This window comes from Oncorhynchus nerka, linkage group LG18 (assembly GCF_034236695.1).
Source record: "Oncorhynchus nerka isolate Pitt River linkage group LG18, Oner_Uvic_2.0, whole genome shotgun sequence".
In the NCBI taxonomy this organism is placed as follows: domain Eukaryota; kingdom Metazoa; phylum Chordata; class Actinopteri; order Salmoniformes; family Salmonidae; genus Oncorhynchus; species Oncorhynchus nerka.
The window spans coordinates 56,899,464-56,916,403 of record NC_088413.1 but is presented as its reverse complement, the minus strand read 5'-3'; the positions used below and the strand labels follow the sequence as shown (position 1 = coordinate 56,916,403).

Below are 16,940 nucleotides of genomic sequence, written 5' to 3'. Positions count from 1 at the left end.
GAGACTGCGATTATCTCCTTTCTTTGATACTACGTTAATACAAAAAAAAACTAAAACTATGGTACCTCCTCCAAATGCGCTAGCCTCATTCAAGCTCTACGTGCACAGAGGATGCTGACCAATAACAAGCGGGCACTCTGCATGGCATGCACTCACTTGCCAATCACAAGCTTCCCCGCTTAGAGCACGCAGTTAGATGCTGGAAAGGGCTTCACATTGTGTCAGAAACATGAGTGCTGCTAGTGCCAACGAGACCACCGATTTGGTGACAAAGCATCTTCAGTGGTATGGCAGCATTTCAGCTACAGGCAAACCGATGTCAACCAAATACAAGTGTTGTGGTGACAACACCACACATTTATTGAATAATTTGAAGAACCATTCCCTACTTTATGACAATTGCATGGTGACATGTTTTTTAAAATGTTAATTAACTGACAGCAGAAAAGCCTCTCAGCCACCAATGTTAAGCAGGCATTGACTGCTGATGCATTAAGTTTAACATCCCACCTACACATAGAAATCACCTATCACAAACAAAGATATGATTCCTATTTATATAGTCATGAAAGACGGCTTCGAGAACATTATAAACATTGCTCATTTGGCTTGTCAACTAAAACCCTCAAACTTTTACAGATGCACAATTGAGAGCATTCTGTCGGGCTGTATCACTGCCTGGTACGGCAATTGCACCGCCCACAACCGCAGGGTTCTCCAGAGGGTGGTGTGGTCTGCACAACGCATCACCGGGGGCAAACTACCTGCCCTCCAGGACATCTACAGCACCCGATGTCACAATATGGCCAAAAAGATCATCAAGGACAGCAACCACCCGAGCCGAGCCACTGCCTGTTCACCCCGCTATCATCCAGAAGGCGAGGTCAGTACAGCTGCATCAAAGCTGGGACCCAGAGAATGAAAAACAGCTTCCATCTTAAGGACATCAGACTTAAATAGCCATCACTAGTACAGAGAGGCTGCTGCCTAGGTACACAGACTTGAAATCATTGGCCACTTTAATAAATGGAACACTATAGTCACTGTAATAAATGTTTACATATCTTGCATCACTCATCTCATATGTACAGTGCCTTGCGAAAGTATTCGCCCCCCTTGAACTTTGCGACCTTTTGCCACATTTCAGGCTTCAAACATAAAGATATAAAACTGTATTTTTTTGTGAAGAATCAACAACAAGTGGGACACAATCATGAAGTGGAACGACATTTATTGGATATTTCAAACTTTTTTAACAAATCAAAAACTGAAAAATTGGGCGTGCAAAATTATTCCGCCCCCTTAAAGTTAATACTTTGTAGCGCCACCTTTTGCTGCGATTACAGCTGTAAGTCGCTTGGGGTATGTCTCTATCAGTTTTGCACATCGAGAGACTGAAATTTTTTCCCATTCCTCCTTGCAAAACAGCTCGAGCTCAATGAGGTTGGATGGAGAGCATTTGTGAACAGCAGTTTTCAGTTCTTTCCACAGATTCTCGATTGGATTCAGGTCTGGACTTTGACTTGGCCATTCTAACACCTGGATATGTTTATTTTTGAACCCTTCCATTGTAGATTTTGCTTTATGTTTTGGATCATTGTCTTGTTGGAAGACAAATCTCCGTCCCAGTCTCAGGTCTTTTGCAGACTCCATCAGGTTTTCTTCCAGAATGGTCCTGTATTTGGCTCTATCCATCTTCCCATCAATTTTAACCATCTTCCCTGTCCCTGCTGAAGAAAAGCAGGCCCAAACCATGATGCTGCCACCACCATGTTTGACAGTGGGGATGGTGTGTTCAGGGTGATGAGCTGTGTTGCTTTTACGCCAAACATAACGTTTTGCATTGTTGCCAAAAAGTTCAATTTTGGTTTCATCTGACCAGAGCACCTTCTTCCACATGTTTGGTGTGTCTCCCAGGTGGCTTGTGGCAAACTTTAAACGACACTTTTTATGGATATCTTTAAGAAATGTCTTTCTTCTTGCCACTCTTCCATAAAGGCCAGATTTGTGCAATATACGACTGATTGTTGTCCTATGGACAGAGTGTCCCACCTCAGCTGTAGATCTCTGCAGTTCACCCAGAGTGATCATGGGCCTCTTGGCTGCATCTCTGATCAGTCTTCTCCTTGTATGAGCTGAAAGTTTAGAGGGACGGCCAGGTCTTGGTAGATTTGCAGTGGTCTGATACTCCTTCCATTTCAATATTATCGCTTGCACAGTGCTCCTTGGGATGTTTAAAGCTTGGGAAATCTTTTTGTATCCAAATCCGGCTTTAAACTTCTTCACAACAGTATCTCGGACCTGCCTGGTGTGTTCCTTGTTCTTCATCATGCTCTCTGCGCTTTTAACGGACCTCTGAGACTATCACAGTGCAGGTGCATTTATACGGAGACTTGATTACACACAGGTGGATTGTATTTATCATCATTAGTCATTTAGGTCAACATTGGATCATTCAGAGATCCTCACTGAACTTCTGGAGAGAGTTTGCTGCACTGAAAGTAAAGGGGCTGAATAATTTTGCACGCCCAATTTTTCAGTTTTTGATTTGTTAAAAGTTTGAAATATCCAATAAATGTTGTTCCACTTCATGATTGTGTCCCACTTGTTGTTGATTCTTCACAAAAAAATACAGTTTTATATCTTTATGTTTGAAGCCTGAAATGTGGCAAAAGGTCGCAAAGTTTAAGGGGGCCGAATACTTTCGCAAGGCACTGTACATACTGTATAATAAATTGGGTGGTTCGAACCCTGAATGCTGATTGGCTGACAGCCGTGGTATATCAGACCGTATACCACGTGTATGACAAAACATTTATTTTATGGATCTAATTACGTTGTTAACCCGTTTATAATAGCAATAAGTCACCTTGGGGATTTGTGGTATATGGCCAATATAACACAGCTAAGGGCTGTGTCCAGGCACTCCGCGATGCATCGTGCCTAAGAACAGCCCTTAGCCGTGGTATATTGGCCAAATACCACATCCCCTCGTGCCTTATTGCTTAATTCTATACCATCTACAGTATCTTAGTTTATGCCACTCTGACATTGCTCATCCATATATTCTTAATTCCATTCCTTTACTTAGATTTGTGTGTATTAGGCATTTGTTGTGAAATTGTTAGATATTACTTATTAGATATTGCTGCACTGTCGGAACTAGAAGCACAAGAATTTCACTAAACCTGCAATAACATCTGCTAAAAACAAGTATGTGCTCAATAAAATGTAATTTGATAAACAAGCTGGACAGGAGATACAAAAGTATTGGGACTAGGGCTGACCCCAATTAGTCGACTGGTCAATTGTTTGGTCATTAGCCTGTTGGTCGACTGAGATTGTTGTAGTTGAGCAGCTCTCGTGAGGACCGCCACAGGAAAGGAAGACCCAGAGTTACCTCTGCTGCAGAGGATAAGTTCATGAGTTACCAGCCTCAGAAATTGCAGCACAAATAAATGCTTCAGAGTTCAAGTAACAGACACATTAACATTAACTGTTCAGGGGAGACTGTGTATCAGGCCTTTATGGTCGAATTGCTGCAATGAAACCACTACTAAAGGACACAAACATGAAGAAGAAACTTGCTTGGGCCAAGAAATACAAGCTATGGACATTAGACCGGTGGAAATATGTCCTTTGGTCTGATGAGTCCAAATTTCATGTTTGGTTACAACCGCTGTGTCTTTGTGAGACGCAAAGTAGGTGAACAGATGATCTCTGCATGTGTGGTTCCCAACGTGAAGTATGGAGGAGGAGGTGTGATGGTGTGGGGCTGCTTTGCTGGTGACACCGTCTGTGATTATTTAGAATTCAAGACACACAACCAGCGTGGCTATCACAGTATTCTGTAGCGATATGCCATCCCATCTGGTTTGCGCTTAGTGGGACTATCATTTGTTTTTTAACAGGACAATGACCCACAACACACCTCCAGGATGTGTAAGGTACTATTTGATCAAGAAGGAGAGTGATGGTGCTGCATCAGATGACCTTGCCTCCACAATCACCCGACCTCAAACCAATTGAGATGGTTTGGGATGAGTTGGACCACAGCCAACAAGTGCTCACCTTATGCTGAAAAAGCATTCCAGGTGATGCTTGTTGAGAGAATGCCAAGAGTGTGCAAAGCTGTCAAAGGCAAAGGATGGCTACTTTTAAGAATCTAAAATATATTTTGATTTGTTAAACACTTTTTTGGTTAGTACATGATTCCTTATGTGTTGTTTCATAGTTTTGATATATTCACTACTATTCTACAATGAAGAAAATCATTTTTACTAAGAAAAACACTTGAATGAGTAGGTGTGTCCAAACTTTTGACTGGTACTGTACATGGAAAAATGCATGTTTAAAAAACACTTGCTTAAGAACAGACGACTTTCAGTCGGACTGCCCTAATTGGAACAGTGACATTTTCTGTTGTTTTGGCTCTGTACTCTAGCACTTTGGATTTGAAATGATACAAATGACTATGAGGTTAAAGTGCAGACCGTCAGCTTGAAGGGTATTTTCCATCCATATCGGGTGAACCGTTTAGAAATTACAGCACTTTTTGTACATAGTCCCCCCCATTTTAGGGGACCAAAATTATTGGGACAAATTCACTTGTGTATTAAAGTAGTCAAAGGTTTAGTAATTGGTTCCATATTCCTAGCACACAATGATTACATCAAGCCTGTGACTCGACAAACTTGTTGGATGCATTTGCTGTTTGTTTTGGTTGTGTTTCAGATTGTGTGCCTAATATACATTAATGGTAAATAATGTAGAGTCATTTGAGTCACTTTTATTGTAAATAAGAATATACTATGTTTTGTGATGGTGAGAGGTTAGCATGTCTTGGGGGTATGATATTTGTGCTTCTGCAACTTTCCTCATTATTCATGATTCATTCAGGACCATCCGTAATCCGACACTAGGCTGTGTGTTACATGTTAAGGCACTGACTTATATTTAAATTATAATAATGATTGAGCCTACTTATACAATCATACGCTTCCTAATCCATCTGCAGTCTATGGCTGCCTGAATAAATAATTCACTGAGGTTATTTAATAACTCAATAGTAAAATAAGAAATCAGAACTAATGTTATTAAATGAATAAGTGCTGTGCTTATAGCACACTATATTATGTTAAAAATGAATGATGTTTCATATGTAGGTGTAATAATCATATGTGGAACAATGTTAGAAAATATTGGTTTCATTTGGTTTTGTGTTCAGTTAGCACAGTATGTATTAATTCATATGATCTCATTTTAGAAGTGATGTTCTCTACCCTGACCCCCAAGAAGTCTTGAGGCTGTAATCACTGCCAAAAGTGCTTCAAGAAAGTACTGAGTAAAGGATCTGAATACTTATGTAAATGTAATATTTCAGTAATATTTGTTTTATATATTTTTGCTTTGCCATTATGGGGTATTGTGTGTAGATTGATGAGGGGGAAAAAATGATGAATCAATTTTAGAACAAGCCTGTAACGTAACAAAATGTGGGAAAAAGTCAAGGGGTCTGAATACTTTCCAAATGCACTGTAAGACTACAATCAGAAGTGTACAGACTATCAAAAAGAACACAAACGTTATTCGACACATAGGTAAAATAACACATAGGTAGAGCTACAGTCAGTTTGTCTGTTTATCTATTCTAGACACCATGTCACACTACCATGTCAAAATAGGGGATGTAATCTATCACTAGACATTAGGTCTGAGAAATGACCCGCCTGAGAGCTTCCTTGATTGAAACCCAGACAGTGTTGTGATGTGTCACTAAAAAGCAGCCTACAGGGCAGCGGCCAGCCTACAAGAGGCACCTGCTGTTTACGGAAAGAGGCAATGAGCCACATGGGCCTTTGTGTTTGCTCACCGCTCCTGATCTTATCAGAGGAAGGCCCAGTCATCTCAACACACTGGGTAAGGAAAGCCAGACAAACCTGGGCTGGGTAAGTAATCAGTACTCAACCACTTTTGTTTCATGACTGTTCACCACACTGTTCAATGACTTGAATGCCCCTCCATTTAGGCCTATTTATAATTGTTTCTTATCAAGACTATCAGCAAAAACCATTCCACGTTGATATGGAAACATTGTTGATGGATAATAATATAACATAAGTGGACCAAATTAAATAGAACGTCAGTAGACTGCCTTTATCTCATCCCCTTATTTTCCATAAGGCCGCTCTGCAACCACCCTCCCTCTGTCATTCCAGCACTAATTTGTTTTGTGATGGAGGCTGACCAAGTGTCATTTTCCCAGACACTTTCTTGTTGAAGGCCAAAAGTGCATTCTCCAACTCAAGACAGGAAAAGGAGCACACTGAGGTCATCAACACAGAATGGAAAAATAAAATGTGCCCCCCCCTCTCTCTCTTCCGGCTGTTATGAAACGCACCGTTTCCATGGCAGTGGGAGCCCCTGGGTCGTGTTTGGAGCAGCAGGGCCCAGTCTTCCAGGCCTCCAGATCCCCACAGTCACAGAACCCCCCTCCAGATGAAGCGTGCATCTATAAGAATCACACAACATCGAGGATCAGTAATGGACACAGACAGCAGGTGAGATTTCACGAGATGTTATCAACACTTATGTTAAACACTAAAACCATCCCAATTTTTTTTTAAATGGGAACCTACTTTATAACGATGGCCCTTGTGCACACTGTCCTGGAAGCAGTCCATGCACAGTACGCATGTGGGATCTATCGCACAGTCCCTGTAATCAGGCCCACAGGAGGTTAGAGTCGTAATTTGATCACACACATCTCAAAAGTTGGCTCGAAAACACGCAGTCACACATTCAAATCTGATACAGAATTAACTTAACTATTAATTAGAGCCAGTTAGGCTAAGTACTGTAGTGTTGTAGTGTGTGAGGTGACCAAAAGGTAGGCCAATTAGGTAATAATAGAACTGCAGCTTTTGCAAATCAATTCTAAGTAACTATTTTGATATATTTACATAGATCTTTGAACCACATTACTAGTCGAGTTAAGAGGGGGAGAATTATTATTATATATTTTTTTTAAATAACTCACCTTCAGAGCTTATATCTAATCGGGTTACTAAAAAAGTCATCACCTTACAGTACGTTCATATGGTCAACAGATTCTTCATATTTCTGTTTCTTGACAGAGAAACAGAAATATTTCTGTTTCTTACAACTACTGACTGAGTTGGTTCAGAAGTTATGAAACCTCTGTCTGATAAGCAGGTGTCTTAATGAGCATTGATGCATGACAATTAGTAAGCTGGTTCTGACCTGCAGGAGTAGACCGTCTCCCCCTCCTTGAAGACACGTCCACAAAGCTGTGAGGAGGCACTGCCCTGCTGGAGCTTCTCCAGGCCGGCCTGAGGGTCCTCCCCAAACAGGAAACACTCCAGTGGCTGCAGAAGACGGCTCTGCACCACTTCCTCCTCCTCCTGAGAGTTGGACTCCACCTCCAGGCAGTAGATCTGTGGCACCTGCTCCACCACGAAGCGGAGCATCTCTGCCCCGCAGTCCGCAGCATCCCGCCATCTCTGCAAGACATGAGAGGGAGAAGAGCAACATCTGGGTTAAATACACACTAATCGAGAGCCTTCTTCTTGAATGATAAAAACATCTCTTTGTTATACAGTGTTCTGGCAAAAAGCATTAACCTAGCAAGCTCAAATTAAAACACACACACACTTTTTAAATAGGCAATGTTTAGCCATAATTATGACTTTGTGCCTGTGGTAACTCGTGACGACAGAGGCAAGATGGTCATGGCTAGAAAGAATACAGCTAGTCAAATTAACGTCCCCCCCCCACACACACACACACACACACACACACACACACACACACACACACACACACTATATAAGATAACGTTAGTCACAGATCCTGACAACCAAGATTATCCGATGCTGTGTGACAACGTGCTAGCTACCCAACTACCACCAAGAACATCTGAACTAACGTTAGCTGTGTGAACACAATTCATAATTAAAGTACCAGACATATCTTAACTAGATAGATAGATAGATAGATAGATAGATAGATAGATAGATAGATAGATAGATAGATAGAATGCCCACCAAAATAGCATTCTTGCAACATTAGCTAGCTAGCTACAGCAGCTAGTAAATGTTGCTAACGTTAGCAGGTTAGCAAACTTGAAAAGGGGTACGTAGATGAGCGTCCACCAAGTAAAACGGGAACCAACTCAAATATAGTGTAAAACCATATCATCAGTAAAATATAAGATAGATCAAGACAAAATACGCGTGTAATTTACAGAATTTACATTTTGAGCATACCATACCTTACTGAGCTCCAGTCCGTTTAACGATGTTTCACCTTCCGCCATATTCCATTTGCCGTAAAACTGTTGATGCCAGAGAGTGAGACTGTGGAGAGACGTTTTGGAGTTATTTTTGCGACTGTCCTCGACCTCGCCTAGTCATGGCTAGAAGGGATTCAGCTTTTGTGAGATGTTACTTTTTGTACCAGGTTAGGATAATTAACGTAGCAGGATGCTTCGGTTAAGGTTAGGGAAGGGGGTCGATTTCGCTAAAAATGCAACACCATTCAACGTTTGACGTTAATTTGACAAACGTTGTATTCTTTCTATCCGTGACTTCCTCGCCTCTGTCGTCACTACTTACCACAGCTACAAAGTCATACTTATGTCTAAACCACGCCTATTTAAAAAAAAATGTATTCTTAAAATCTGTTTTTAAACTTAACCTTAAATTAAGACCAAAAAGCAAATGTTGCTTTCATGAAATGTTACTATATATTTAGCCATTTTGACTGTGGTAACTAGTGACAACCCTTCACCTCTGAAACTTTGCTATGAAAATAAAGGCTAACTAGATATAATACACAGATTGTATTCATGAATCGAATTGTACACTAAGACGTTTATATTCTTGTTTATAGCTATCTGTATCACAAAACTCTAGCTAGCCAGTTAGGCAATTTGGCAAGTGTCAACAATAACAAACGAATACTGAGAGTTGATTGGCTGTTTCGTCCTGAACCCAGCAGGGTCGAAGGTAAGATCACATTCTTTGGTCAGAGTATGACGTTTAGTAGGACAATTAAACATGGAGTCCATCTTTCATGAGAAAGTAAGCTTGTCTGTTTTCTTTCGATTATTAAGTTCACCGTATGTGCATTCCGACCGTTTTAAAAATAACAACGTTTGTTATCTAGCTAAATTGCACCAATTTACAGCTGAAGTATATCGAGGGGTTTGCCTTCTTTCTAGCCAGCTTGTTAAATTATAGTTAGCTAACGTTAGTTAGTTGAATTATCTTTTTGTCCCAGTTTCCAACTTGTCTCAACTTTTACTAGAGCTGACTAGGGAACGTGATAACGTTAAACGTAAATTAGCGAATTACAAAATGCGCCCTCGATGCTTTGAAATGCTATAAATGTGTGAATAAGCTAGCTAGCTACATGGCCTAATTATAGCTAGCTATAGTTTGCGTTTTACTGGCGTAATTTCTGTAAATTAGCTGGCTAGTTAACGTTAGTTAATAAACTAGGTTACATATCTAGCTTCAGTAGCTGCTGTTGACACATTTTATAGCAGTCTGTGGTACAATTTTTATTTATGTATTCATTCTCATTTACAGCAAGAGGGCTCCCTGTGTGCTCAGCATTGCCTTAACAACCTTCTGCAAGGCGAGTATTTCACCCCCGTGGACCTGTCGTCCATCGCCCATCAACTGGATGAAGAGGAAAGGATGAGGATGGCGGAGGGTGGTATGGGTAGTGAGGAGTACAGAACCTTTTTACAGGTATGGGAGTGGTCTGGGCCCTGGGGTTTATGATAAATACAGTAGTTGTTTATTAGTAGATTTTAGAATGTTCATTCATGCTCTGTATTTGTGTGTATTTGCAGCAGCCATCTGGTAACATGGATGACAGTGGTTTCTTTTCTATACAAGTGAGTAGGAAAGCGAACAATCATGTAGTATAAGATGAAATAATGTATTCAGATCCTCATGATTACACTGTGTATGTATACACACACAATACCAGGCAAAAGTCTGTACACACCTACTCATTCCAGGGTTTTAGTTTATTTTTTATATTTTCCACATTGTAGAATAATAGTGAAGACATCAAAACTATGAAATAACACACATGGAATTATGTAGTAACCAAAAAAGTGTTAAACAAATCAAAATATATTTGAGATTCTTCAAAGTAGCTACCCTTTGCCTTGATGACAGCTTTGCACACTCTTGGCATTCTCTCAACCAGCTTCATGAGGTAGTCACCTGGAATGCATTTCAATTAACAGGTGTGCCTTGTTAATTTGTGGAATCTCTTTCCTTCTTAATATGTTTGAGCCAATCACTTGTGTTGTGACAAGGTAGGGGTGGTATACAGAATATATCCCTATTTGGTAAAAAACCAAGTCCATATTATGGCATGAAAAGCTCAAATAAGCAAGGAGAAACTACAGTCCATCGTTACTTCAAGACACGAAGGTCAGTCAATCTGGAACATTTCAAGAAATGTCAAAGTTTCTTGAAGTGCACTCTTAAAAACAATCAAGCGCTATGATGAAACTGGCTCTCATGCAGACCGCCACAGGAAAGGAAGACCCAGAGTTACCTCTGCTGCAGAGGATAAGTTCATTAGTTACCAGCCTCAGAAATTGCAGCCCTTATAAATGCTTCAGAGTTCAAGTAACAGACACATCAACACTAACTGTTCAGAGGAGACTGCGTGAATCAGGCCTTCATGGTCGAATTGCTGCAAAGAAACCACCACTAAAGATTACCAATAAGAAGATACTTTTTTTGGGCCAAGAAACACAAGCAATGGACATTAGACTGGTGGAAATCTGTCCTTTGGTCTGATGTGATATTTTTGGTTCCAACCGCCGTGTCTTTGTGAGACGCAGAGTAGGTGAACGGATTATCTCCACATGTGTGGTTCCCACCATGAAGCATGGAGATGGTGTGGCGGTGCTTTGCTGGTGACACTCTCAATTATTTATTTAGAATTCAAGACGCACTTAACCAGCGTGGCTACCACAGTATTCTGCAGCAATACGCCATCCCATCTGGTTTGGGCTTAGTGGGACTGTCATTTGTTTTTCAACAGGACAATCACCCAAAAGACACCTCCAGGTTGTGTAAGGGCTATTTGACCAAGAAGAAGAGTGGAGTGCTGCATCAGATGACCTGGCCTCCACAATCACCCGACCTCAAACCAATTGAGATGAGTTGGACTGCAGATTGAAGGAAAAGCAGCCAACAAGTGCTCAGCATATGTAGGAACTGCTTCAAGACTGTTGGAAAAGCATTCCAGGTGAAGCTGGTTGAGAGAATGCCAAGAGTGTGCAAAGCTGTCAAGGTAAAGGGTGGCTACTTTGAAGAATCGAAAATAAATGTTATATTAACACTTTTAAGCTTACTATATGATTCCATATGTCTTATTTCATAGTTGTCTAAACTAATCAACAATGTAGAAGATAATACAAAATAAAGAAAAAACCTTGAATGAGTAGATGTCTAAACTTTTGACTGGTACTATATATATATATATATATATATATATACATACCTACAGTGGGGCAAAAAAGTATTTAGTCAGCCACCAATTGTGCAAGTTCTCCCACTTAAAAATATGAGAGGCCTGTAATTTTCATCATAGGTACACTTCAACTATGACAGACAAAATTAGAGAGAAAAATCCAGAAAATCACATTGTACGATTTTTAATGAATTTATTTGCAAATTATGGTGGAAAATAAGTATTTGGTCAATAACAAAAGTTTATCTCAATACTTTGTTATATACCCTTTGTTGGCAATGACAGAGGTGAAGACTTACAGAAAACGTTTGACAAGGTTTTCACACACTGTTGCTGGAATTTTGGCCCATTCCTCCATGCAGATCTCCTCAAGAGCAGTGATGTTTTGGGGCTGTTGCTGGGCAACACAGACTTTCAACTCCCTCCAAAGATTTTCTATGGGGTTGATTGAGATCTGGAGACTGGCTAGGCCACTCCAGGACCTTGAAATGCTTCTTACGAAGTCACTCCTTCGTTGCCCGGGCGGTGTGTTTGGGATCATTGTCATGCTGAAAGACCCAGCCACGTTTCATCTTCAATGCCCTTGCTGATGGAAGGAGGTTTTCACTCAAAATCTCACGATACATGGCCCCAAGTTCTATTTTGGTTTCATCTGACCATATGACATTCTCCCAATCTTCTTCTGGATCATCCAAATGCTCTCTAGCAAACTTCAGACGGGCCTGGACATGTACTGGCTTAAGCAGGGGGACCAAGCTGATGACCTATTGCAGATTCAGTCTTCCCAGCCTGGTGCAGGTCTACAATTTTGTTTCTGGTGTCCTTTGACAGCTATTTGGTCTTGGCCATAGTGGAGTTTGGAGGGTGACTGTTTGAGGTTGTGGACAGGTGTCTTTTATACTGATAACAAGTTCAAACTGGTGCCATTAATACAGGTAACGAGTGGAGGACAGAGGAGCCTCTTAAGGAAGAAGTTACAGATCTGTGAGAGCCAGAAATCTTGCTTGTTTGTCGGTGACCAAATACTTATTTTCCACCATAATTTGCAAATAAATTCATTAAAATTCCTACAATGTGATTTTCAGGAATTTTTTTTCTCATTTTGCCAGTCATAGTTGAAGTGTACCTATGAGGAAAATTACAGGCCTTTCTCATATTTTTAAGTGGGAGAACTTGCACAATTATCGTCTGAGGGGGATAAGGTGTTGTCATGCCTTCACGGCTGTCTTGGTGTTTTTGGACCATGATAGTTTGTTGGTGATGTGGACATCAAGGAACTTGAAATTCTTGACCCGCTCCACTACAGCCCGTCGATGTGACTGGGTGCGTGTTCGGTCCTCCTTTTCCTGTAATCAACAATCAGCTCCTTTGTCTTGCCCATGTTGAGGGAGAGGTTGTTGACCTGGTACCAAACTGCCAGGTCTCTGTGATCTCCTCCCAATGAACACTGTGGGGGGGTGTCAATTGGGATAGTGAGGGATGAAAAAAATATATATATTTGAACTGTTACAAAATAAATAGATTACAGTATCTCAAGATTACCTCTTGATGACACTGACAACTTTATTATGTGGTCTCACCATCAGGTTATCAGCAATGCATTATCAGTGTGGGGTTTGGAGCTGATCCTCTTCAACAGCCGAGAATACCAGAGCCTTATGATAAACCCAATGTAAGAACCCTGTGGATGTGATACAAATCATAAACTTTGTATGAAGTTATTTGTTTTCTATCTTGAAATTTCACTTTTCACACATTTTTCATATGGTCTATCAAATTTGAAATAATGTTATTTTCTGTTTCAGAAATGAAAAGGCATTCATATGCAACTACAAGGAGCACTGGTTTACAATACGAAAACTTGGGCAACAGGTATACGTTGCGATTTTACTATGTATAATTGATTTCCCTTCAGACATTTTGGGCCGGTTGATATAGCCAGCTGATTTAACCCTATTTGTCATTGCAGTGGTTTAATTTGAATTCATTGTTGACTGGACCAGAGCTGATATCAGACACATACCTAGCCCTCTTCCTTGCACAGTTACAACAAGAAGGTAAAACAACCTGATATGTTCATATTTTTTTGTGTTTACATTTTTGTGCTCTTGATTTATCAAAGTTAGCTAGTTGGTCAAAGGCCTGTCTTCTTGCAGGGTATTCCATATTTGTGATCCGAGGAAATCTCCCGGAGTGTGATGCAGAGCAGATTCTGGGGATCATGAAGGTGCAGCAGCAACAGAGACCCAAGCTGATTGGAGAGGACGAGGCTCAGTCGAGTAGTGGCATGGGGTAAGAGGAAGAGGCCTCCGGAGTGACAGTAGTTTTCACCAAACCACAAATTACCACCATTCCCTCATACTGTCAGATTCATGCAGCATCTTGAACTTTAACCTCTAGAGTCATTAGTTGGTAAGGGGAGAGAATGAACCCCTTTGAGACACTGACAATGCTTTTCACCCTGAGCAGCAGATCATCAGGGCAGGGTAGTGTGCTGGAGGCAGGCCCTGGTGTGGTAGAGGGGGTGGTGGATGAGGATGAGGAGGAGCTGAGGAAGGCCCTGGCCCTGAGTAGACAGGGAATGGAGGTGGAGGATGAAGAGGCTGATCTTCGCAGGGCCATACAGCTCAGCATGCAGGGTAAGGCTTTATTGGGTAAGCAACTGTAAATAAAATCACATGCACACAACCGCTTTGATACATATCCTGGTTTAGACCTGTATATATAAACAGACCGCTAACAAAATCATTATGCAATTTGAACAATGTATGGCAATATGATAAAACTATCCCCAAACTAACACTAAAATTAGTCATTTGTCTATGTGTCTGCCTAGGGGCAGTAGTGAGCAATACGTCAATGCCAAAAGGGGGACTTGTTGCTAAAACGACATCGTCCGGCCAGGCACCAGGGAGTACTACAGGAGGAGCACCTCTGAGTGAGAAACTCTCAGCTGAGGAACTGCGACGGAGGAGACAAGCCTACTTTGACAGGTAAGTGCTACACCATCTGGAATATTTATTATTCTGTGTGTGTGTGTGTGTTCATATGTGCATGGCTGTGTGTGTGTGTGTGGTTACAAAAAAATAACCAGACTAGACAACGCTAACCTGTAGATCCACTGTTTACCATACAGACAGTCCCAACAGCTGGCTCAGCCCACTTCACCTCAACAACCAACAGAAAGCACAGGTAAGGGGGAAATGAGCTCATACAGTAATACTTGCATTGCTGAATAATAATAATAAGAGGTTGAGACTTAAACTCCGAGCATCCTCCCTTCCCTCACATTTTCCAGGACCCGGGAAGAGTGGCACAGAGGAAGATGCACAAGCCAAACGCAGCCAGTGAGGTGGAGGGTGCTCCAGCAAAAGCCTACGTTGACTACTACCTGCCTCGACTGGTACCTCCTTCATGGGGCAGCCTCACCCCCTCCTCTAACCCTTCCCATAAGCGAACGTATAGCCGGCCAGAAGGCTGGCACACCTCCCTTGGCTAGTTCGCTGACAGGTTGTAGAGAAGAGAATAACAACAGAGAATAAAGAAAAGGTGCTAGTCTACTCTAACAGACTTGAACCTGAGGCTGGGAAGAGCGACGATAAAGAATTAAAATGCAGTTATTCCAAGTCTGTGATGGCTTTTCTACCACAGCGCCTTGTATTTCTAATTTGTGGTTTGATTTTTTATTCCTACGCTTGTTGTTTTCCGCTGGGAGGGGTCTTAATGGAGCCTACCGTGCCGAGGTGTGTTTGGTGGGTGGATGGGCAAAATGGTGAGGTGTGTTACGAGAGAGGAAACCAATAATTACCTAGGACAATCCTCTAGCCTTCAGTATGGGAGTGCTACATGGGCCCACTAGTTCAATAGAGGTAGAGGTTTGGTAGAGACCATGATAGTCTCTTGCCTTCTTTCACTTGGGTCTTGTAAGTGGTCACCCCCCCCCCCCCCCAAATCATAAAATAATAGATTTATATCCAGTAGTGAGGTGAATTCATTTTTAGCTGTATTACTGCATCTTCTAAAGAAACATATAAGCAGCATTTTAAAGGGCTGATCCGACTTGCCCTAGCTAGTTAATTAACCACCACCCTGGTTTAAACTCCTTAGTCATATGTTTTTGTAATTGTTATTTTGTCTTTTGAAGTAGTATAGACAAACGCTATTTTAATACAGTGGTAACATGATCAATGCTGTTTACAATTATTGTATTTACGTGGAATTTTCCGGTTTGGATACGCTAATCCAAAGCATGTATTAGACGTCCCATGTAGAGTTTGAGCTGTGCTCAGTTGACTTCTCTGGAAATTCCATGATTTCATTCCCTTTTTCTTTAAATTGTTCTTGTTTTATTTGAGAGCAAAGTTTGAACTAGAGTTGCGGTGCCACAATGCTTTTAGTTTTTTTTAATGATTGCATCAATTTCACTTCTTGATATTCTTCAATAGGCACTAAACAATCATATGTTTGTTATACTCCACATCACCATTTTATTACATCACTCTCTTTCATTTGCTGTATCTAAAAGTTTTCTTTCCAGGAATAAAATATTTGCTCCTACTGAAATCTTCTGGAATCTTGCATCATTGATCTATGGCTGAATTGTTGAATTACATCCTTGTCCTAATTTAAGTTGAATCATTTCCACCTTTCAAAGTGGGTACATCAATTGGCAGTACCAAGTTTGCTTTCATTTGGAAAGAAACTAAAATAAGACTACCAGTTTGAGTAAACCTAACCCATGGTTAATAGATAACCCTGAAGGCACACTTGCACTTTGTCTCCCCAAATAGTAGATGGAGGGTTTTGACAAAATACCTTTCTGATACCCAGGCTGAAAGGTAGGTCTGTTTTTGAGATGTATGCAACTATTTGTAAGAATATATGTATATTACAGTGTTGCTTTTATTGTTGATGTGATAATCTTATTTGCGAGTTGTGATGTTGAAGCCCCCTAAATTGCTAACAAAGTTAGCTGACATTCGTTCTGAAATTACTAAACATACGTTTTCCATTCTGTCTTAAGTGTAGTTTTTATTTGAGCTCTGATGCAATGCATTGATAAGTCATTGATCACCAAACAAATATCTTGCCATTTGTCTAGAATACATGTAAACATGACATACTGTAAAGTCCAAAAGTATTTGAACAGTGACACATTTGTTGTTTTGGCTCTGTACTCCAGCACTTTCGATTTGAAATAAATAATACTTTGAGGTTCAACTGCAGACTGTCAGCTTTAATTTCAGGGTATTTGTCTGTATTGGATGGGCAGCACTTTTTTTGTTTTTTTGTTTACATAGTCCCCCCCCATTTTAGGGAACAAAAAGTGTTTGGACAAATTCACTTATGTATAAAAGTAGTCAAAAGTTTAGAATTCTGTCTCATATTCCTAGTACGCAATGACTACA

General features: G+C 40.8%; 2 protein-coding genes across 5 annotated transcripts in view; one reads left to right on the top strand and one right to left on the bottom strand.

Moving 5' to 3' along the window:
- ubr1 (ubiquitin protein ligase E3 component n-recognin 1) overlaps nucleotides 1-8,630 on the bottom strand; it is a 38,671-nt gene extending 30,041 nt beyond the window's left edge. Inside the window, exons 1-4 of the mRNA XM_029688106.2 lie at nucleotides 8,294-8,630; nucleotides 7,264-7,523; nucleotides 6,639-6,717; nucleotides 6,401-6,511 (exon numbers count right to left, since the gene is read on the bottom strand). Coding sequence (XP_029543966.2) covers nucleotides 6,401-6,511; nucleotides 6,639-6,717; nucleotides 7,264-7,523; nucleotides 8,294-8,338 — 495 coding nt within the window. The 5' untranslated portion in view covers nucleotides 8,339-8,630. The remainder of the gene's footprint in view (nucleotides 1-6,400; nucleotides 6,512-6,638; nucleotides 6,718-7,263; nucleotides 7,524-8,293) is intronic.
- Nucleotides 8,631-8,862: 232 nt separating this feature from the next.
- On the top strand, nucleotides 8,863-16,095 carry atxn3 (ataxin 3). 4 transcript variants are annotated; one of them, XM_029688111.2, is made up of 11 exons: nucleotides 8,863-9,029; nucleotides 9,615-9,779; nucleotides 9,884-9,928; nucleotides 13,119-13,204; nucleotides 13,338-13,404; nucleotides 13,502-13,589; nucleotides 13,689-13,824; nucleotides 14,002-14,186; nucleotides 14,369-14,525; nucleotides 14,669-14,724; nucleotides 14,831-16,095. In XM_029688111.2, the coding sequence occupies exons 2-11, from the start codon at nucleotides 9,726-9,728 to the stop codon at nucleotides 14,881-14,883; spliced, it is 927 nt and encodes a 308-aa protein (XP_029543971.1). In that variant the 5' UTR covers nucleotides 8,863-9,029; nucleotides 9,615-9,725; the 3' UTR covers nucleotides 14,884-16,095. The 4 variants fall into 4 exon arrangements, with proteins under 4 accessions (XP_029543971.1, XP_029543969.1, XP_029543967.1 ...); XM_029688109.2 differs by having other exon boundaries at nucleotides 9,019-9,104; nucleotides 14,002-14,171; XM_029688107.2 differs by having other exon boundaries at nucleotides 9,019-9,104.
- The last annotated feature ends 845 nt before the right edge of the window (nucleotides 16,096-16,940 follow it).

What these genes read in the sequence shown, in the direction of transcription:
- atxn3 (XM_029688107.2), top strand. Translation starts at nt 9,081, where the DNA reads ATGGAGTCCATCTTTCATGAGAAA. An exon ending in AGTCCATCTTTCATGAGAAA is followed by an intron (nt 9,105 to 9,614) that starts GTAAGCTTGTCT and finishes TCTCATTTACAG; the next exon opens with CAAGAGGGCTCCCTGTGTGC. An exon ending in ACAACCAACAGAAAGCACAG is followed by an intron (nt 14,725 to 14,830) that starts GTAAGGGGGAAA and finishes CACATTTTCCAG; the next exon opens with GACCCGGGAAGAGTGGCACA.